This window comes from Hypanus sabinus, chromosome 1 (assembly GCF_030144855.1).
Source record: "Hypanus sabinus isolate sHypSab1 chromosome 1, sHypSab1.hap1, whole genome shotgun sequence".
NCBI lineage: Eukaryota > Metazoa > Chordata > Chondrichthyes > Myliobatiformes > Dasyatidae > Hypanus > Hypanus sabinus.
Window position 1 is genome coordinate 14,341,444 of NC_082706.1, and position 22,950 is coordinate 14,364,393.

Below are 22,950 nucleotides of genomic sequence, written 5' to 3' on the forward strand. Positions count from 1 at the left end.
GACATCCACAAAAATGAAGAGTACCTCAAAGAATGAGTGAGGGTGAAAATATTAAAACTCCAGAAGCCCCCTATTCCCTTCCCTCCCATGCACAAGCAGCAACAAAGCATTGACCTACCTCCCCCCACTTACTTCAGCAGCCTCCACCCACCAAGCAAGCAATAACAAAGCTCCCAAGAGAGACCATGGTCTGCAGTACTAAACAAACTAATCGTTCTCCTGACAATTAACATATCACACTCTCTCTCTCTCTCTCTCCCTCTCCCTCTCCCTCTCCCTCTCCCTCTCCCCCCTCTCTCTCTCTCTCTCTCTCCCCCCCTCCCTCCTCCCCCCCCACCCCAATAAAGGGGCAGAGAGGTGTCACACGACGAAAGGGGAGACTAACAAGACAATGGAACTTATGCATGTTTCTCTGTATGAACTAGCACCTCAGCGGTCTGATGGTTCATTTCTGTGTTGTCCCAGGATGGATTCACACCCTTGGCCGTTGCGCTGCAGCAGGGGCACGAGAACGTTGTGGCTCACCTGATAAGCCATGGGACGAAGGGGAAGGTGTGCCTGCCGGCCTTGCACATCGCTGCACGGAATGATGACACCCGGACTGCAGCCGTCCTCCTGCAGAACGACCCCAACCCTGACGTGCTGTCCAAGGTAAATGTGTGCCTGTCCTGATGAAGCGTCTCATCCAGAAACGGCCACTACTTATCCCTTTCCGTAGACGCTGCCTGAATGCTAAGTTCCTCCAGCACATAGCATGTGTCTGGAACCCACTGTCAGACAGGTTGTAGAGGAGCAGTGCTGTGCAAAACTCTTAGGTGTCTATGGTACCTGAGACCTTCACACAGTATTGTAGTAATTTTATTGTACTGCAGCCGCAAAAAAAAACAAATTTCATGACATATAAATCTGATTCTGATATGGACTGACTCTGTTGTGGACTGAGAGTGGGAATGGGGCAGGGAGAGGGGAATCATGGTTAGGAAAAGAAGAAGGGAGAGAGGAGGGAGTGGGAAGCACCACAGAGACATTCTGTAATGACCAATAAACCAATTGTTTGGAATTAATTGACCTTGCCTGGTGTCTCTGCACCCACACTACCATGCCCGCCCCGGCACTCCTTCTATGCCACCTGTCCCACACTCCTCCCATGTCATTCCATCTTCACCATACCTAACATCCTTTGCTCCCTCCAGATTTACAAACTCGCTCTCCGCTCCATGTTGACAAATATAGTATTGGGCAAAAAGACTTAGGCACCCTGGCTATATATACTGTGTTTGCCTAAGACTTTTGCACATCATTGAAAAAGGACTTAGTGTTGTTGGATATGGAGATAATATTGGCCAGAGAGTTCTTCGGAAGTCGAGAATGAGGCATAAATCTTGTGGTTATAGCCATCTTATTACACAGTCATAACAATAAAGTAACAGTAATCAGTTCAGTCTACTCTAAGAACAGAAGAAAGTAGAAAAGGTAGGAACAAGGAAGTTGTGTTGAAAGTTCAAAGGAAAATTATTATCAAAGTGCATATATATCACCATATACAACCCAAGATTCATTTTCTTGTGGACATACTTAATAAATATATAGAATAATAACCAGAACCAGAACCAATGAAAGACTCCCCAACTAGGGCATTCACCTTATACTGAAAACTAACTCAAACCAGACAGATAAGGGAATTCCTTGATAAGAGCAGCCTTGAGACAGTCAGTTTGCTCAACTCTACAAAGAATCTGCAAATAATACAGAACCGGCTACACGACAAATTACTAAAAACTCACTGAACATTTACAAACTTGTGATTACCTGAAACAAGCATAAAGGAAGTGTACAAGAAGAATGGCAATTTAGATCCTCATCCAACAGTGTGCTCTAAAAGAACTTGCAGAACTACAGACTCAGCTTGAACCCTCTCACACCTCACCTGGCCTTACCTATCACTTACCTACCTGTACTCCTTGCCCCTCTCCTGGTCTCACCTATCACTTGCCCTCTTGTACTTCTTGCCCCTCACCTGGCCTTTACCTATCACCTGCCGGCATGTACATCTTCTCCTCCACCAAAGCTGCTATCTGTGAAGGGTTTGCACATTCTGCCCATTACTGTGTGGGTTTCCTCTGGGTTCTCTGGTTTCCTCCCACATTCCAAAGACGTACAGATCAGTAGGTTAATAGGTGACAGGGACATAATTGGGCAGTGTGGCTTTGTGAGCTGGATGAACCTGTTACTGTACTGTATCTCCAAACAAATCAAATAAATCAGGTTCTAAGTTTATCTGCAGCGGCAGGGTAAGAGTTAGGAATGGTGTTACCCAATCCTGGTTTCCTGAAGCTTGCACTTTGGGAATTGATGGGGATTTTTTTAGAACTGGGCTGCAAGTCAAGGAAGTGAGGAAGGCCGTGTGAAGCGTACATTTAAAGAGAGGGCCTACATTTAATGTGACAGGAGAAACTTCAAAGGAGATGTGCTGGGCAAGTTTTTTTTAACAGAGACTGGTGGGTGCCTGGAAGGTGTGACTGTAGCTCATGGTAGAGGCAGAAATGACCATGGTGTTTAGACAGGCACATGAATATGGACCATATGGAGACTAAAAAAATTAGACGTCATTCCCTTAATTAACTTGGCGCAAAACCACGGGACAAAGGGCTTATTCCAGTGTTGTACTCCAAAGACACTCACAAATTTCTACAGATGTAGATCTGCAGAGTATTCTAACTGGCTGCATCACTGTCTGGTATGGGGCGGGTGCACAGGATCGAAAAAAGCTGCAGAAAGTTATGAACTTAGTCAGCTCCATCATGGGCGCTAGTATCCAGGACATCTTTAAGGAGCAATGCCACAAAAAAGGCACATCCATCATTAAAGAACCCCATCACCCAGGATGTGCCCTCTTCTCATTGTTACCATTAGGGACGAGGTATGTTCAGGAGCCTGAAGACGCACATTCAGTGATTCAGGAACAGCTTCTTCACCTCTGCCATCCAATTTCTGAATGGACATTGGACCCATGAACACCTCCTTACTACTTTTGCATTATTTTTATATTATCTGTGTATATATATATATATATATATATATAAACCTGGTTCTGATTGTGTGTGTGTGTGTGTCTGTGTGTGTGTGTGTGTGTGTGTGTGTGTGTGTGTGTGTGTGTGTGTGTGTGTGTGTGTGTGTGTGTGTGTGTGTGTGTGTGTGTAAGCCTTTAAGAATTGTGTGTGGTGTGTGGCATTTATTATGTTGCTTGTTGAGTGTTGATGGCCTTTAAGAAAGAGCAAAAACACAAGAGTTTCTGCAGATGCTGGAAATCTTGAGGAACACACACAAAAAGTGTGGTCTTGGCCTGAAACACTGACTGTTTATTCCTCTTCATAGATGCCACCTGACCTGCTGAGTTTCTCCAGCGTTTTGTGTGGGGGCCTTTGAGAAATTATTCAGAGGCTCTGTCCTTGTTGAAGGTCTTTAGGCAAGAACAATAGCAGAAATGCACCCATGATCACCACAGTCAGTCACTCGAAATTATTGTTGGTGTTGACAACACTGCAATGTGGAAATCTTTTCTGACTTCTGCATTCCTTGTGGTTTGCCTGGACCATTAGCATCCCACAGGATCCACAGGAGCCCATATAACTGCTTTTTTGATGCCAGGTCGACACTCTATTACAGATAAGAGTACACTGTGGAAAAGATGGGTGAGGCTAATGGGCCATTACGTCTAATTGAACACAGATATTTGCTCTAATGCTTTGCTCTGGCAGACATCAGTAATGACTGGGGTGTCTCTGCTCCTGCAGCCTCACAAGGTATTGAGACCTGCTGTCCGTTCTCATTTCAGACTGGCTTCACTCCGCTCCACATCGCAGCACACTATGAGAATCTGAACGTAGCTCACATGCTGCTGACCAGAGGGGCCAACGTCAACTTTACTCCCAAGGTAGGTCCTAGTAGGAGGTTTGGGTCTCTGCTGTCTGTGTGGTAGTCCTCGGACTTCTCACTGCCCCACCACCACCCCTCCCCCTCCCTGGCCACTGCCCTTCTTTGTCGACATATTGGGTAGCACAATATTTTACAGTGCCAGCTATGAGGATTCAATTCCCATCGCTGTTTGTAATGAGTTGAACATTCTGCCTGTGATGGCGCGGGTTTCCTCTGGGTGCTTCGGTTTCCTCCCACATTCCAGACGCACGGTTGTGGGCATGCTATGTTGGTGCTGGAAGAACGCCTTGGACTGTGTTGGTTGTTGAAGCAAAAAACGCATTTCACTCTGTTGCAATGTTTAATCTGACAAATAGTGCTAATCTTCAAAAAAAATTCTACATCCAGGGAAACCTTGGCATCCAGTGCCAAAGCCTTTACCAGTCCCCGTGGCAAGGAAGGACTAGCCTGACGTTGTGAACCATCTGCACCTCCGGAGAGTGTGTGGTTGCTTCAGACCAAAGCACCTTTCTGCAGTTCATAATAGCACAGAAAACAGTTAAAACTGTGAATCTGGTCGAGTGTGTGACAACGTTCACAATTTGTCAACAAGGGTGAATGTTATTTTTTTTAAGAAAACCTCCTGGGATGGAAGTTCACACAGCTCTGAAGGAGGAGCCATCTTGTTCATTGAACTAAGAGCTGGCTTGTGCAAATCCTTGTCACACCTTCAACAGAGCTACAGGGTCTGTCCCAGATCCAATTCCATTTGAGTGTTTCCACAAACTTACTGAATCTCTGTGGTTCCTTTAAAGAGCATCTCTCACCCCCATCTGTACCTGTACACTATAGTTTTGGATATGGAGTGTAAAACCTTCTACCTGAATAAGCAAAGCATCCCAGGCTGTTCCTGACCCAGGTGATGAACACCCTTGTGTGATTGGCAGAGATTTATGTCTGCACTGTTAATTAGGTGCAACACCCTGGCACCCATTTCATGTCTTCAGGTCTGGCATCACTCCACAGTTTCTCAGCCATTGTATGTGATTGGGGTGGGGGAGGGAGTGGTTTGAGGTGGTGAGCCTTGTGTAGAAGTGGGAAATGCATTGCAAACAGTTGTGGATCCTCCATTACTACCAGGAGAGAGTTCAAAACTGGGCAACGTAGCGATATAATTTAAATTCATGTCCATAATTCCTGTTGCCAAGGTTTTCTCCTCATAAGACCATAAGTCAGTGGAGCAGAATTAGGCCATTGGGCCTATTGAGTCTGATCCGCCATTCAGTCATGCTTGATTTACTATCCCTCTCAACCCTATTCTCCAGCCTTCTCTCTGTAACCTTTGATGCCCTTACTAAGAGTACTCCTAATCAACCTCTGCTTTAAATATATCCAATGGCTTCTCCTCCAAAGCAATCTGTGGCAATGAATTCCACAAATTCAGCACCCTCTGGCTAAAGAAATTCTCCTTTATCTCTGTTCTAAAGGGGTGAGTCTCTATTCTGAAGCTGTAGACTCACCTACTAATGGAAACATCTTCTGCATGTCCTCTCTATCTAGGTCTTTCAATATTTGACTGATTTCACTAAGACATCCCCCTCATTCTCTAAACTCCAGAGCATACAGGCCCAGAACCATCAAACGATCCTCATACTTAACCCTATCATTCCCAGGATCATTCTCATGAACCTCCTCTGGAACCTCTCCGTTGTTGGCATAGACAATGGAGAGCTGAAGGGCTGTCTGACTCTATAACCCTACCTTTTTTTAAAATATATTTTTTTCTTCATTGTGTTCAGAATGGAATCACAGCACTACACATTGCTTCCCGGAGAGGGAACACAAATATGGTCAGGTTCCTGCTGGATCGTGAAGCTCAGATTGATGCGCGGACAAAGGTAAGTGCCATTAGGGGCTGACCTCTCATTGATAGTATACACTATTCAAACTTTACAGGAATGGATGAAAGGGAAAAACATCTAAATTAAACATTGGGATCCCAGATATGGAATTAAGAAAAAGGAGACTTTGAACAAATCTTTTATCTGCAACTTCATTTTAGAAGGCAGTTAGAGCTGTCTATTAATAGTAGGAAAGCTAGGGGCAAAAGAATGGGAGGAACTTAAACCAATCCTTGGGCAATTAAAAGCTGACTAGATCCCTGAACCTGCTGGCTGGCATCCTCATGGATATAAAGAATTGGCTGCAAGATATTGGATGCATCGGTTATCAGCTTCCATAATTCCCAAACTTTGTAAAAGATCTACTGGATTAGCGAACCACCAATGCATGATTCTTATTCAAGAACAAAACAGGGAAACAGACAACTACAGGTCAGTTAACCCAGTGTCACTTAGCATGAAACAGTGGCACAGCTGGTAGAGTCACTGCTTCACGGAGCAGAAGACCTGGATTCGATGCTAACTTCGGTGCTGATTGTGTGCAGTTTTCTCATTCTCAAAGGATGCTCCAGTTTAGAACATAGAACATAACCTGTTAAAGCACAGTACAGGCCCTTTAGCCTATGATGTTGTGCTAACCTTTTAACCTACTCTAAGATCAATCTAACCCTCCCCCCCTACATAACCCTCCATTTTTCTATCATCCATGTGCCTATCTAAGAGTTTCTAAACTGTCACTAGTCTTCCCACATCTTAAAAGTGTAAGGGTTAGTTGATTAGTTAGCCACTGTGAATCATCCCAAGTGTATCAGGAAGCGATAGAATCCAGGGGTTAGTTGATAGGGTGAGTGTGGCACAGTAACTTAGTGGTTAGCACAGCACTTTACAATTCAGGGGACCCGGGTTCAATTCTCATCACTGCCTGTAAGGAATTTGTACGTTCTCACAGGTAGTGCATATTTTTCCTCCGGGTGCTGTGGTTTACTCCCACAGTCCGAGGACATACCGGTTGGTAGGTTAATTGATCATTGTAAATTGCCCTGTGATTAGGCTGGGGTTAAATTGGGGATTGCTAGGTGGTGCAGATCAAAGGCCCAGAAGGGCTTATTCCACGTTTTAGCAGATGCACCTTTGGCAGCAATTATAGCCTTGAGTCTGTGTTGATAGGCCTTTTCTGCACTGGATCTCAATGAAATAAATAAAGTTAAAGGTGAGATTACTACAGAATTAGTAAATGAGTGGTTGATGGTCAGTGTGACTCAGTAGACTGCAGGGCCGTTCTCATGTTCTATTTCTCTAATATGTGGGAAACTCAGAGACACAAGGGGTACTACAGATGCTGAAACTCTTGGAGCAATACACACACTGTGCTGGGGGAGCTCAGCAGGTCAGGCAGCATCTATGGAGGGGAATAAACAGTCAACGTTTTGGTTCGAGATGTTTATTCTTATCTGCCTGACCTGCTGAGCTCCTCCAGCACATTGAGTGTATTGCGATATGGGAAAATGCTGGTATCCATTATTAAGAAGAAGATCCTTAGAAAATGAAAATCAATAAAACCTGTTTTTTATGAAAGGGTTATTGTGCTTGACTAGTTATGTTCTTTGAGGATGTAATGGTCTGAGTGGACAAAGGGGAAACGGAAGCTTTGAGCTTCCAGTAAGTTTTCAGTATAATGCCACATAGAAACGTAACTGTGCAAAGTAAGGCTTCAGATCACTAACTATACTGACTACAAACACAGTCAGGATACATGGGATATTTTCAAACTGGCAAGCTGTAACTACTTGTAATTGATTTACAGTATTTATAATCTATATTAACTACTTCAGTATATTATATATTAATATTATATATTAATGTACTGTAGCCAGTTTGCTGGTGATAGAAAGACATGTGGGAATGCAAGTGCCAAAATGGATACAAAGGAGCACTGAAAGGAGTGTGTGGGTTGGGAAGTAGTTGAGAGGTAGAGTATGTTGGGGATATGTGAGATGAGCCATTTAGGGATGGCTATACCAGAGGGCATGCATTGAAGGTGAGAGGGGGTAGGTTCAAAGGGGATGTGGGGGGTAAGCATTTTACTCAGAGAGTTGTGGATGCCAGGAATGTGCTGCCTGGTGTGGTGGTGGAGGCAAATACATTAGAGGCTGTGTAGAGATGTTTAGATAGGCGTAAGGAAGATGGAGGGATATGGACATTGTGTAGGCAAGGAGGGATTAGTTTTTGGGTGTCTTTGATTTGCTTTTTAGCTGGTTCAGCTGAACCAGCATTGTGGGCTGAATGGCCTGTTCCTGTGCTGTACTGTTCTGTGTTCAACATTCTTAAAGAAAAAAACAGGATACTATTTAAATGAAGGACTATGATAAAATGTGACAACTTCATATAAATTGGACTAATCTCGTGATCACAAGAAGTTAGCATGAGATTAAAAAGTTGATGGAATGTGCAGTACAGTGTAAAGCTTGGGAAGTTTTGATGCAACTTTACAGTTGCTGTAAGATCGTACTTTCACTCCCAACGTAATATGTTGTTAGGAGGAGGAGACACAAGAGACGGCAGATGCTGAAACCTGGAGCAGTAAGTGATTCTGCTGGAGGATCTCAACAGGTCAAATAGCATCATTGGGAGGGTGGGTGGGGGGTGAAAGAATTGTCAGGTCTTCGTGTCGAGACCTTGAATCCTGCAGGATTTCAGTCTGAGGCATTGTCAAATCCTCCCCCACCACCTCAATAATTGCTTGAGCGTTTGAGTTCCTCCTGCAGATTGTTTGCTATAATAAATAATTAAGTTCTGCTAAAAATTATATACATAAATCCTTTTAATTTCACATTGCTGAATCATCTAAGGAAGAGGTTTTAACCTCTTGGCTTTCCTAGTCTCCATTGTAATTTGAAAATGGCATTAAAACATCAAGGCTCTATTCACTCCCATGGGTAGAGGCCCAAACAGGGAGAGCTTAGTATTATTATCACAGGGCCATGAGGGGCTGTTGAAACAGTCATCACCATCATGATGTGCTGTGTCGTATGACGCAGATGGCCATGATCTTTTATCCGTCCCTAATCTGCTAGGGATTTCTGCCTGTGGGGAAGACACCCCTCTCACTGCTGTTCCCATTCCTTCCTTTATCCATGATTCTAAGTGGCTTGACTTGGCTTGATGTGATTATTCCTGGCAAATTTTTCTGCAAAAGTACAGAGGTGGTTTGCCATTGCCTTCTTCTAGACAGCCTTTACAAGGCGGGTGACCCTAGCCATGATCAATACTCTCAGAGATTGTCTGCCTGGCATCAGTGGTCGCATAACCAGGGCTTGAGATATGCACCAGCTGCTCTCATGACTTCACATGACCCTCATCGGGGGGGCTAAGCAGGTGCTACACCTTGCCCAAGGGTGACCTGCAGGCTAGAAGAGGGAAGGAGCGCCTCACGCTTCCTTTGGTAAAGGCGTATCTCCACCCCGCCACGCCGTTACTGTTCAACCAATACATAGGATTAACGTAGGAGCCTATGGGCATAGAACCCTAAGATGGCATGCGCGGAAATTTTGTCTTAGTGCTGCCCCTCAAATCTATAAACCGCACCCATTATAAAAAGATAAATAATGATTATTTTTACTGCCAAATGAAGTAGCAGATAATTTTTTTACAACTTGAGAGCTGTGAGATGTTTTCGTAGGAATCGCCCCATGGTGGTTTGGCGCCATCTAGATGGTTGTGAGGACACGTGATATTGGGTGATACATTTTGAAATCCTTGCAGACCTGGTGTTCACATCAGCATCTGGGTAGCAAACAGCTATAGTAATAGTTGTATTTTGAAATATGGTTATTTCTTAATTGTCTTTAAAAGATTAATATTAATAATTTTTGAACAGGTTTTCTAAAATGCTTCATTGATTTTAATCTATCTCTGTTATATTTTAATTATTAATAAAACAATGAATACATGTAAATACACAACAGGGCTCATTTTTTTCCACTATAAAAGATCTATAATTATTGTTATTAAATTCATCAATCAGTGATAACATTGGACAACAAATTTTTCAAGTGTTGCTTTCTCAGAATTTTTTTTGTTTATGATAGACCACTTGAAGCTGAAGCAAATATAATTTCAAACTACTTCTATCATGTAGGGATTTGGAGAAACAAGAAATTAACTTTTACTGAATATAATGTGTTTAATTGAATAATAGTGCTGATGCTTTGCAATAGTTCACCAAAACTAAAAATGCTTTGTTGATGATTTTTGTTTGTGCTCAGTGTCTAAGGCTTCTTGCTTAAGCATCCAACAATAATCAGCCAGTACTGACGGATTCCAGTTGCCCTGATATTGTTTCTCCATGACTGCGATGTCCTGGTGAAACCTTTCTCCACGCTCATTACTGACAGCACCAAGATTTACAGGGAAGAAGTCTAAATGCGAATGTAGAAAATCAGTTTTCAGTAACGTGTTGCACCTCATGGTTTTGTATGCCTGAAAACCATGTTGTCAACCAGCTGCACATGGTTTGATGCTCTGTAGTTGCCAAGAAAATTTTCAACAACGTCCTTGAATGCCTTTCATGCGATTTTCTCTGGTACCACTCGAAGTTCTTTGATTTGCCTGTCATTGATGACCCATTTGATTTGTGGACCAAAACTCTTGGTATCAATTATTCCAACTTAAATTATGAATTGAAATAACAAATATAGCAGTTTATTTAAAAAAATGGTGCATGATAGAGAAGGTTTCACGGTGATTTTCATGATCAGCAGCCCAAAATCCGCAAGATAGACCCAAAAGAACTCAGGAAGAAAAATCTTTATTGTTCAGTGCAATCTCTACTCAAAATTACCATGGCACACAAGAGAATTTTTGAGAGAATTATCAGCAATTTGGGCACTGTTTTTCAAAAAGGTTTGCCACCTCTTATCTGAACTATACCCTGTTGAAAAAGAAGAGTGAGGAAGTCTTGGCACTGTAGATCAGTTTATTTGATGTCTGTAGATGATAAAAGAATAAAATTTTTGGTCAAGGGCACAGGTAATGGAGTCACTGGCTAACAGTACCAGAAACCCAAGCTCGGTCCAGACCTACATGTGATTTGCATATACTCCCTGTGACTTCATGGGTTACTTCCCGCAAGCCAAGACAGCTGAATTGGTAGGTTAATTGACCACTGTAAATTACCCCTGGTCTGAGGGTGGGAGAAATTGGAACAGTTGATGGGAACATGGAGGATGAAAAATATCAAGATTGCTGAAAGGTTGCTGTGAAGTGGTTGGTTGATGATTAGTGTGGACATCATTGTTCAAAGAGCCTAAATCCCTGCTACATCTCTCTAAGACTCCAAAAAAATGCATGCAAGCTCAATTTCCAAGAGGTTTGGATAGGTACATGGATGCGAGGGGCATGGAGGGCTGTGGTCCACATGCAAGTGGGTAGGATTAAGCTGTTTAAATGGTTCAGCACAGACCAGATGGACTGAAAGGACTGTTTCTGTGCTGTACTTTTCTATGAATCTAAAAACATCCAGAAACTAAATGTGAAATGTGGAGGTTAGCGTAGACTTCAAATGGAAAGGCCTTACTTGAGCACCAGAATTAAAATCAATGTGGAGAGATAAGGATAATGGATTATAATAGATCTTCAAAAGGTGTTTTGTTTAGCGTGTGTTGAGGGGGCCGTTTGATATTCTTCTTTGAATGGATTCTATGGTTTTTTTGTTTCATAACTGTCTGAGGGAGGAGACAGACCTCAGGGTGGTATACTGCAAACATACTTTGAGAATAAAAGTTCTTTGAACTCGAACTTTGACAAAACTGGCTCACCCGTGATGTCAAGACATGTGGTTCTGCAATTCACATCTGCATTTGCCGCTAAGGGGAGCCACGTCATTAAGAGAGGGTCTCACACTGTGACAACATTCGGAAGCCCACTTGGCATCCGCAGTTTGCTGATCAGCGTCAGTAAGACTGGATTAGGTGCTTGCTACTGAGATAGTGGCAGACATCGACGATTATGTTTCTTTGGCCCGCTAACAGCAGTCGGTTGTTGAGGACACTGATCTATGTTTTCTCAGAATTTCTGTGCAACCGTTGGCTGAAGTCCTGAGTTGAGACTGGCACTTAACCTTGTGTGCATGTGTGTGTGTGTGTGTGTGTGCGTTTGTGTGCATGTTCTTTGTTCAGGATGAGCTGACGCCTCTTCACTGCGCTGCCAGGAATGGCCACGTGCAGATTGCTGAGATTCTACTGGATCGCAACGCTCCGATTATGGCCAAAACCAAGGTAGGTCAAGGGCCCATGTGAGTGGGACAGAAAAGGTGCTGCAGGTTCCTCTCTGCCCCATACCAACCATTACACTGCCCTTCCAAGGGCAATCTCAAGTCAAAGCCACAGTTCACCCAGGTAAACTACTCATGAGCATTGTCCCAATCAACCTTCCACTCTGACTCTTCATCCTTCAGTTCTTGCAGCCACCATTGGCAGGAGGCACAGAAGCCTGAGGTCTGACATGACCGGCTTCAAGAACAGCTATTTCCCCTCAACTATTTGCTTCTTGAACCATATAACCATATACCAATTACAGCACAGAAACAGGCCATCTTGGCCCTTCTAGTCCATGCTGAACACTTACTCTCACCTAGTCCCACTGGCCCGCACTCAGTCCATAACCCTCCATTCCTTTCCTGTCCATATACCTATCCAATTTTACTTTAAATGACAATACCGAACCTGCTTCTACCACTTCTACTGGAAGCTCATTCCACACAGCTACCACTCTCTGAGCAAAGAAATTCCCCCTCGTGTTACCCTTAAACTTTTGCCCCCTAACTCTCAACTCATGTCCTCTTGTTTGAATCTCCTCTACTCTCAATGGAAAAAGCCTATTCACGTCAACTCCATCTATGCCCCTCATAATTTTAAATACCTCTATCAAGTCCCTCCTCAACTTTCTACACTCCAAAGAATAAAGACCTAACTTGTTCAACCTTTCCCTGTAACTTAGGTGCTGAAACCCAGGCAACATTCTAGTGAGAACCAGTGAGAGCAACCCTAATGGCTACATTGTAGCTACACTTTGCATTAAAGTGGACTTTCTATTATTCTATTTGTGTTCTTTCTTGTAAAAGTTGCGTTTAATTTATGCTCAGTTTGTGTTTTCCTTATGAATGCTGCTTAAAATGACGCTATATGCCTGTAATGCTGCTGCAAGTAACTTTTTCATTGGGCCTGTGCACGCGTGTACCTGTTCATGTGACAATAAACTTGACTTTGATTTTGCCCCATTCTCGGATTTTCCCGTCTGAACTCAGTGCCCTGACTCCCTTCACCATGTCATGTCATTCTCTGCAAGTTCAAAACTTAGTCCTGGGTCATAAGTTCTCCAGATGAGCTGAAGAATTTCTCCTCATTTCGGTTTTAAAGGGACATCCCTTTATTCCGTATCTTCACCTTGGATCCCAGGTGAATGTCTCCACGTCCACTCAATCTAACCTTCTGGTATTCAGTAGGTTTCAATGAGGTCCCCCCGACTCCCCCATCCATCTGAACTCCAAAGAGTACAGGTCCAGAGATGTCATTCATTCTGTGTGTGCTCTGTGCTGTGGTCCATGTATACAGTCTGTGTAATAATCCATGTGCACACTGTACTATGTGATGTTATAAGGGGTTGTCATCAGGCTGTGTTAATTCCCTGTGTGATGTGTTTGCTGACTCCTTTAAGTGAATGAACCAGTTTACACCAAGGTAGGTGTGTGGTCAGATTGTACCTCGGACTTGGACAAAGTGTCTGTTGCCCACGCCTTGTTTATTTTTTTCCATCTAGAACGGCCTCTCCCCCATCCATATGGCAGCGCAGGGCGACCACCTGGACTGCGTCCGCCTCCTGCTCCAGTACCAAGCCGAAATCGACGATGTCACGCTCGATAACCTGACCCCACTCCACGTGGCGTCTCACTGTGGGCATCACAAGGTGGCCAAGGTCCTCCTGGACAAGGGAGCAAAGCCCAGTGCCCGAGCCCTGGTGAGTCTGCGTGTGCAGCAGCTCTGAAAGAAATGATTGATTATGAATGGATTTGGGATCTCCTTCATTACATTAAGTTTTAACAAGAAACAGGCTGCGTAATACGGATACGAGAAATCCCGCCAATGCTGGATATCCAAAGCAACACGTGTGAAGTGCTGGTGGAACCCAGCAGGTAAAACAGTCGCAGTATCAGGCCAAGACCCTCCTTCAGGATTGTGTAATACACTGCGTAATATTGTGTACACACAATACACAGTGTAGTGGCCAGTGTAACCCTCCACAGTGATAATGGTCGGAGTTTAATTCCCACTGCTGTCTGCAAAAAGCTTGTTCATTCTCCCCATGACTGCGTGGGTTTCCTCCGAGCACTCTAGTTTCCTCCCATGTTCTAAAGACATAAAAGGCTAGTAGGTTGTGGGCATGCTATGTTGACGCCATGGCGTCCCTTGTGGGCTCCCCCGCAGAACATGCCCTGTCTGTGCTGGTCCGTTAAGGCAAACGATGCATTTCACAGGATGTCTTGATTCACTTGTGACAAATAATCTTTAAACTTTAAATTCAGCCTAATGAAAACAAAAGGGGAAAAAAAAATGTGTGCGGTTCTGGCCACCTAACCACCGGAAATATACCAACAAGCTTGGAAGAGCGCGGAGAAAACTTACACGGATGTTGCCAGGAGTTGAGGACCTAAGTTACAGGGAAAGGTTAAATAGGTTAAGACTTCATTCTGTGGAGTGCAGGAGAATGGGGGGAGATCTTATAGAGATATGCAAAATTCTGAGGGGTATCGATAGGGAGAATGCATGTAGGCTTTTCCCCCTCATGTTGGGTGAGGCTAGAACTAGAGGTAACATACACAGAATGCTGGAGGAACTCAGCAGGCCAGGCAGCGTCTACGGATAAGAGTAAACAGTCAATGTTTTGGGCTGAGACCCTTCATCGGGATTGGAAAGGAAGGGGAGAAATTAGCTTAAGAAGGTGGGGGGAGGGGTGGAAGAAGTGCAAGGTGGTAGGTGATAGGTGAAACCGGGAGAGGGGGAGGGGTGCAGTAAAGAGCTGGGAAGTTGATTAGTGAAAGAGATAGAGGGCTGGAGAAGGGGGAATCTGATAGAAGAGGATAGAAGACCATGGAAGAAAAGGAAGGGGGAGGAGCACCAGGAGGTGATGGGTCGGTAAGGAGATAAGGTGAGAGAGCAAGAGAGCAAGTTTATTTGTATAGCACTTTTCAAACACAAGGCAGTTCAAAGTGCTTTACATAAAATACGATATAAACATCAAACATCAAATTTCAGACAATACATAACAGAATAAAATCACACAAAAAATAGATATAAATAGAAGTTACAGTGCAGGGGATTCTAATTAAAAGCTACAGTGAAAAGAAACGTTTTAAGCCTCAATTTAAAAGAGCTTAAAGTTGGGTAGACTTCAGATCCTCTGGAAGGTTATTCCAGATGCGTGGAGCATCGTAACTAAAAGCTGTGTCACCATGTTTAGGTTTGACCCTGGGGACAGTAAGCAGCCCTGCTCCTGAGGGCTCAGGAAGTTTCATAATGCAGCCAGAGATCGGAGATGTATTTTGGCCCTAGACCGTTCAGTGGTTTACAAACCAGTGGTAATATTTTAAAGTCAATCCTCTGATGGACAAGAGGCCAGTGCAGTGATCTGAGAACTGGAGTGATGTGTTCTACTTTCTTGGTCTTAGTGAGGACTCTAGCAGTAGTGTTCTGATTGAGCTGCAACTATGTGAGGGACTTTTTGCCGAGACCTGTGAAAGTGCCATAACAGCAGTCAAGCCTACTAAAAATATATGTATGGACGAGTTTTTCTAGATCTTACTGAGATTTAAGCCCTTTAACTCTCACTATATATTTAAGATGGTAGTTGGTCAACTTCCTTAATGTGGCAGTCAGAATTTAAGACAGAGTTCATCACAACAGCAACGTTTCTGGTTTGGTTTGTGGTCTGTAAGGACAAGGATTCTAAGTGAGCACTGACTTTTAATCATTCTTTTTTGACACCGAAAACAATTATTTCAATTTTCTCTTTGTTTACTGGAGGAAATTTTGGCTCATCCAGTCAGTGATTTGTTCAATACAGTTTTTTAGTGATTGTATGGGCACTGTTATATGTCATTGGATGGCACAGTTATATAAATCTGTGTCATCCACATAACTACTGTAAGATATTTTGTTGCTTACCATGATTTGAGCTAGAGGGAGCACATAACAGAAGAGGTCCTCGTGTGGACCCTTGAGGCACTCACTCCACATGTCATTTTTTTTCGATCAGATATGCAGCTACCAATCGAAACAAGATAGTCCCTGTCCTGTAAATACGATTTAAACCACTTTAGGACTGTACCAGAAAGTCCTACCCGATTTTCCAGGTCTGTCCAGTAATATGTCACGGTCAACTGTGTCACAAGCAGCACTGAGATCCAGTAAAACCAAAATTGAAATTTTATCAAGTTTAAGCGGATATTAATTAAAACCTTGACCAAAACAGTCACGGTGCTTTGGTGTTCTCGAACTCCAGACTGGAAAACGTCCACACAGTTGCTTAGTGCCAAAAAGCTATTAATTTTCTGATAAACAACCTTTTCAATGATTTTACTTTAACATGCAAGGTTTGATACAGGCCTGTAGCTATTAATTACTGAGGCATCTAGGTTGTTCTTTTTTAAAAGAGGCTCAATAACTGCAGTTTTCAGGGCATTGGGGAAGCAGCCTGATAGAAGAGAAGTGTTGACTATTTGCAGAATGTCTGGCATCATGCAATTAAAAACATCTTTTAAAAAGGTTGAAGGAAAAATTTATAGTCAGTAGGTTTGCTTGTGTCATCTTAACTAAATTAACTCTAAGTGAGTGAAAGGATGAACTGATTTCTGACCTGATGCAGAGACACTAATCTTCTGAATTTTGTCAGTAATAAAGAACGCAAGGTCATTATATGACTATGTAGATAGAAGCTCAGATGCTACTGATACAGGAGAATGTGTGAGCCTGTCAACTTGAGCAGATAGGGCACATGCATTATTGCTGTTTTTGTTTTTAATATCAGAGAAGAAGGTCTGCCTTGCATGTCTCAACTCTAAATTATAGATGCAAAGAGTTTCTTCATAACTGCCGTAATAGACCTGGAGTTTTATTTTCCAGCACCTGCATTCACCTATTCAACACTCTTTTTCGGAGTTTAAACCAGTGAGGTGTTTCTCCATGCCTGCCCATCACCTCTCTCTAGTGCTCCTCCCCCTATTTCTTTCTTCCATGGCCTTCTGTCCTCTCCTATTATATTCCCCCTACTCCACCCCTGTATCTGTTTCACCAATTAGCTTCCCAACTCTTTACTTCACCCCTCCCACTCCCACCCTCTAAATCTGACTCGTCATCCTTTTTCTGCCATTCTGCTGAAGGGTCTCGGCCCAAAACGTCGACAGTATTCTTTTTCAATGGATGCTGCCTGGCTTGCTGAGTTCCTCCAGCACTTTGCTTGTGCTGCTTCTTTCTCCATGGTGCTTTTTTCCTTCCCAGAAACTACTTTTACTTTTGAGGGGGTGATTGCATCAATGACATCTGTAATTTTAAAATGGAGATGGTCTTCAGGAGCATTGACTGAAGCCGGAGAGAAGACAGGTGTGGGAGAAAAGGCCTGTGGGAATAACACCTTTGGTATTTTCAGTGATAAACCATTTTGTGACTACCTCAGTTTGAGTGCTCGTGAATAGAGACATAATAATTTCAAGGAAAACACAGAAATAATCGGAAAGAGCAACATCGGTTACCGCAATCTCAGAAGTGTTAAGACCTTTGGAAGTGACGAGGTCAACGGTGTGGCCCTTGGTGTGTGGGGGCCCTGTCACATTCTGTGTCAATCCACAATTGTCCAGTTTACAGAGCAGTTCATTAGCCCTACTGTCCTTTGGGTTAACGAGGTGAGAATTAAAATCACCAACAATGACCACCCAGACAAAGTCAATGCAAATCATAGTCAGTAGTTCAGCAAAGTCACCAAAACAGGTTGCACAATATTTTGGTGACCTGTGTATAGTTAAAAATGAAGCACAACAGGATAATTTCAGCTGAAAAGCAAGGTATTCAAAAGATGCAAATGTTCCACACGATATCTGCTTACACTGATAATAATTATTACACAGGCGGCTAGTCCTCCCCCTCATTTCTTTATCCTGGTCTCACTAATAAAACTGAAATTAGGAGGAGCTGATTCGATAACATCTCCTGCAATGTTGTTTTGGTCTAGCCAAATCTCTGTTAGAAACACAAAATCAAGGCTGTGCCTGATAATTAAGTCATTAATTAAAAGTGATTTGCAAGCCAAGGACTTAACATTTTAGTAAGGCTAGGCTTAATGTGTTAAAAACATCTTCTGGATTTGACTTTGGCTAGACATGGGACAGTTGTCAAGCTTTCTCAGTTTGCAGTGGGTGCTGAGGGAAACAGGAAACATATAACCATATCACAATGTAACAATTACAGCACGGAAACAGGCCATCTCGGCCCTTCTAGTCCGTGCTGAACGCTCACTCTCACCTAGTCCCACTGACCTGCACTCAGCCCATAACCCTCCATTCCTTTCCTGTCCATATGCCTATCCAATTTTACTTTAAATGACAATATTGAACCTGCCTCTACCACTTCTACTGGAAGCTCATTCCACACAGCTACCACTCTCTGAGTAAAGAAATTCCCCCTCATGATACCCCTAAACTTTTGCCCCCTAATTCTCAACTCATGTCCTCTTGTTTGAATCTCCCCTACTCTCAATGGAAAAAGCCTATCCACGTCAACTCTATCTATACCACTCATAATTTTAAATGCCTCTATCAAGTCCCCCTCAACCTGGAGAACTAGAGGTCATGGGTTTAGAGTGAAAGGTGAAATATTAAAGGGGAATCTGAAGGGGAATTTCTTTTACAATGTAGTTGGGAGTAGGCAAAAGACCAGGCTTGCACAGACTCAATGGGCCCGTTTCTGTGCTATAGTACTTTATGACTGAATGCAAATAGAAAAATTGTCCATATTATTGTAATCATAAACCTAGCTTCATCTCTTCATCAAGATATTCTCCAAGAGCTCCCTCTTTGCCAAGTTCATGGTCACTTGACCTGACAGCACAGATACAGGCCATTCGACCCACTGATTCCATTCTGACCTCCAACCACCATTTACATAAATCCTACCTTGATCCCATTTTTTCATTATTCCCTGTTTAGCATTAGTTCCCCCCACCCCCAGATTCTACACTCAGTTGCACATCAGGGACAATTTACAGTGTCCAATTAACCCACGTAGTGTACCTTTCACTCTTAAGTTGTATTTACATGCTCGTTTGTATGATTGCTGTTGTAGAACTGGGGGCCGCTACCCAAGCTTCCCCATAAAGTACCTCCCCTGTTCTAGACCTGCCCCAAACTCACCATCATAAATGCCTGGCTGAAGAAGCGCATGGATGTGCTGGGAAATAGGAGTGGATTAGATCCACCAGGAATGTGTTTGGTTTTCAATCTCCAATTTTACAGCCCACCTCCCTCTACTATGTTTGAATCAATACTTAAGCTTCTCAAACAGCCGACTGTATTTGGCTTTATAGTTCCCAATAGGTAGGAAGACATCCACAAGTAAACCAAAGTTTAAAGTAAATTTATTATCAAATTATATATATGTACTTTGATACAACCCTCAGATTCATTTTCTTGTGGGCATACTCAAAATATCTATAAAATAGTAACTACAACAGGATCAATGAAAGATCAACCAGAGTGCAGAAGATGACAAACTGTGCAAATCCAAATATAAATAAATAGCAATAAATGAATAACGAGAATATGGGGTAATGAGATAAAGAGCCCTTAAAGTAAGATAATTGATTCTGGGAACATCTCAATGATGGGGCAAGTGGGTGTAGTTATCCCCTTTTATTCAAGAGTCTGATGGTTGAGGGGTAGTAACTGTTTTTAAACTGGGAGTTGCGAGTCCTGAGGTTCCTGTACCTTCTACCTATGAGAAGAGAGCACGACCTGTAGAAAAGAATAGCCAGGCATCATGCCATACAGAAACAGTCCACTCAGCCCACCAACTTCACACCCACCACGTTACACCAATCCTGCATTTGTCCCACTCTTTATTCATTCCAAATTCTCTTCAGCTTCTAACTCTATTGGCTTTTTATGCATTACTGGGCAAAAGTCTTTGGCAAAAGTCTATCGCTAGTGTGCCTAAGACATTTGCACAGTAAACTGTATTTGTCAACATTGAGTGGAGAGCAAGTTTTTAGATCTGGTGGGAGCAAAGGATGTTGGGAGTGGCAAGGGTGGAGCTCCGGGTGAGGGGTGTGGGACAAGTGACAGAGAAGGAGTGCCAAGGGCGGGTGCAGACACACCCAACCCTGAGACACCAGGCAAGGTCGTTTGATTCTGAACAATTGGTTTATTGATCTCTCTGGTGCTTCCCACTTCCTTTCTTCCCCTTTTCCCAACCATGATTCCCCTGTCTCTATCCCCTTCCCACTCTCAGTCCACAATAGATTTCTCCACATGGGAGTCCTCCCTCTTTACACTGGAGCCCTGAGGGAGAGAGTAGCACAGATCAGTACCATGGAACAGATTCCTAAGCTGGGTCATGGTCTCCTCAGCCAGCCTGCATTCACGTGGCTGGGAGAAGTTGGTATATCATGTGTGTGGAGCGCGAAAGGTTGCAGTGTCTGTCTGAGTACCTGAAGGGACTGTTCCTCAAGTTCTGGTCACACTTCAGCCCCATGTTCAAGTCAAGTCAAGTCAAGTCACTTTTATTGTCATTCGACCATAACTGCTGGTACAGTGCATAGTAAAAATGAGACAACGTTTTTCAGGACCATGGTGTTACATGACACAGTACAAAAACTAGACTGAACTACGTAATAAAAAACAACACAGAGGAAAAAAAAACACAAAACAAGTACACTAGACTACAGACCTACAGAGGACTGCATGAAGTGCACAAAACAGTGCAGATATTACAATAAATAATAAACAGGACAATAGGGCAAGGCATCAGGCCAGGTGCTGGGTATTGAGGAGTCTGATAGCTTGGGGGACGAAACTGTTACATAGTCTGGTTGTGAGAGCCTGAAAACTTCGGTGCCTTGTCCCAGAAGGCAGGAGGAAGAAGAGATTGTCTGAGGGGTGTATGGGGTCCTTCATAATGCTGTTTGCTTTATGGATGCAGCGTGTAGTGTAAATGTCCGTGATGGCGGGAAGAGAGACCCCGATGATCTTCTCAGCTGACCTCACTATCCACTGCAGGGTCTTGCGATCTGAGACGGTGCAATTTCAGAACCAGCCAGTGATGCAGCTGCTCAGGATGCTCTCAATACACAACCCCTGCAGAATGTGATGAGGATGGGGGGTGGGAGATGGACTTCCTTAAGCCTTTGCAGAAGGTAGAGACACTGTGGTCACACTATGTGTGTGTGGGGGGGGGGGGGGGAGGGATGTACGTTAGTGCATCACTTAAGGGAATCTTCCTGTTGCTTTTCTCCTGGTCCTGGTCTGAGTATCCATTCACAGGTCCAACATTCTGCTTGAGCTGATAGTGCCTGGCCCACTTCTGGGGTCATATCCATGCCTGTGGACCTCCTGAGAAGGAGCACACAGTGTCCATGGGTGCACTTGGGTTTTTCCATTAAAGCTGGGCTCTTCATGGGCTTGAGTGTGTACTGGATACAGGCAACACACACAAAATGCTGGAGGAACTCAGCAGGCCAGGCAGCATCGATGGAAAAGAGTAAACAGTCAATATTTTTGGCCTAAACACTTCTTCAGGACCAGATGAAGGGGCTCAGCTTAAAGCGCCAACTGTTTACTCTGTGATGCTGCCGTTACCTAACAAACCTCCTTTGAAAAAGGAAAATAAAATAAGTATCACATTGTTCCCTCATGTCTGTGTATAATGAGCTGAGGTTGTCTTCGCTAACGTGCCGGTCCCTTCCCCTTTTCTAGAATGGCTTCACCCCACTGCATATTGCATGCAAGAAGAATCATATCAGGGTGATGGACTTGCTCCTGAAACATGGAGCATCGCTGGAGGCTGTAACTGAGGTAAGCGAATGTGATATTAGCACAATTCCATCTGTAAAAATCACCAGGTAATGCAGAAACCGTTTATAACAGTTGCCCTTTACAAAGAAAGAGGATTATCCTGTCTTGAATTAATGGTTGACAAAGCAGGTTGGAAGGAGAGCACTGGCCTGAAATTAGAGTCATCAAGACATAAAGTGCCCCCTGAAGGAAAGTTTTGAGCCTCTGCACCTTATTCGTATTCTCCTCAGTAATTCTGCCCCTCATGCCAGAGGAACTCAGCTGGTCGGGCAACAGCAATGCATGTTGCTCAAAGATTTCCAGCATCTCCAGAATTCCTTGTGTCCAAAATTCTGCAGCTGTCAGAAATCAAAATCCCAGAAAGACTCAGCAGGTCAGGCAGTGTCCGTGGAGAGAGAAAGAGAGTGAACGTTTCCGGTCATAGACCCTTTATCAGTTCTGATAATCTGGGATGTTAATTCTGTTTTATTTTCCACAGCTACTGCCTGACTTGCTGAGTATCTGCAACAGTTACTGGTTAAAGGTTCAAAGTACATTTATTATCAAAGTATGTAGGGTACTGTGTAGAAGTCTGAGGCACATATGTACTCTATATAGCCAGGGTGCCTAAGATTTTTGCACAGTACTATCTTTGTCAGTGTGAAGGGGAGAGTGAGGTTGTAAATGTGGTGGGAGCAAAGGATGTTGGGAATGGCAAGAGTGGAGTGCCATGGGAGGGGGTTTCAGACTGTGACAGAGAAGGAGAGGCAGGTGGCAGCAGGCAAGGTCATTTGGAGAAACTCAGCAGGCCAGGCACCACCTATGGAAAAGAGTAAACGGTCAACATTTCAGGTCGAGACCCTTCATCTCATGATTGTGTTCTTTACAGATTGTCTCTCTGGTGCTTCCTGCTCCCTTCCCCTTTTCATAACCATGATTCTCCATATATCAAGAAGTGTGTCTTTCTTGTGGGTGCTCATAGACTACTGTGATATTCACTTCTTTGCAGGCATTCACAGTAGAACAAAGAGATGCAATAGAGTC

At 43.5% G+C, this 22,950-nt stretch overlaps 1 protein-coding gene across 8 annotated transcripts in view; it reads left to right on the plus strand.

Moving 5' to 3' along the window:
* The window catches only part of LOC132391523 (ankyrin-1-like), a 449,124-nt gene that overhangs the window by 276,729 nt on the left and 149,445 nt on the right, over positions 1 to 22,950 (plus strand). For all 8 annotated transcript variants that reach the window (XM_059964825.1, XM_059964840.1, XM_059964849.1 and 5 more), the window contains exons 6-11: positions 466 to 651; positions 3,836 to 3,934; positions 5,715 to 5,813; positions 11,993 to 12,091; positions 13,632 to 13,829; positions 21,829 to 21,927. In XM_059964825.1, coding sequence (XP_059820808.1) covers positions 466 to 651; positions 3,836 to 3,934; positions 5,715 to 5,813; positions 11,993 to 12,091; positions 13,632 to 13,829; positions 21,829 to 21,927 — 780 coding nt within the window. The remainder of the gene's footprint in view (positions 1 to 465; positions 652 to 3,835; positions 3,935 to 5,714; positions 5,814 to 11,992; positions 12,092 to 13,631; positions 13,830 to 21,828; positions 21,928 to 22,950) is intronic.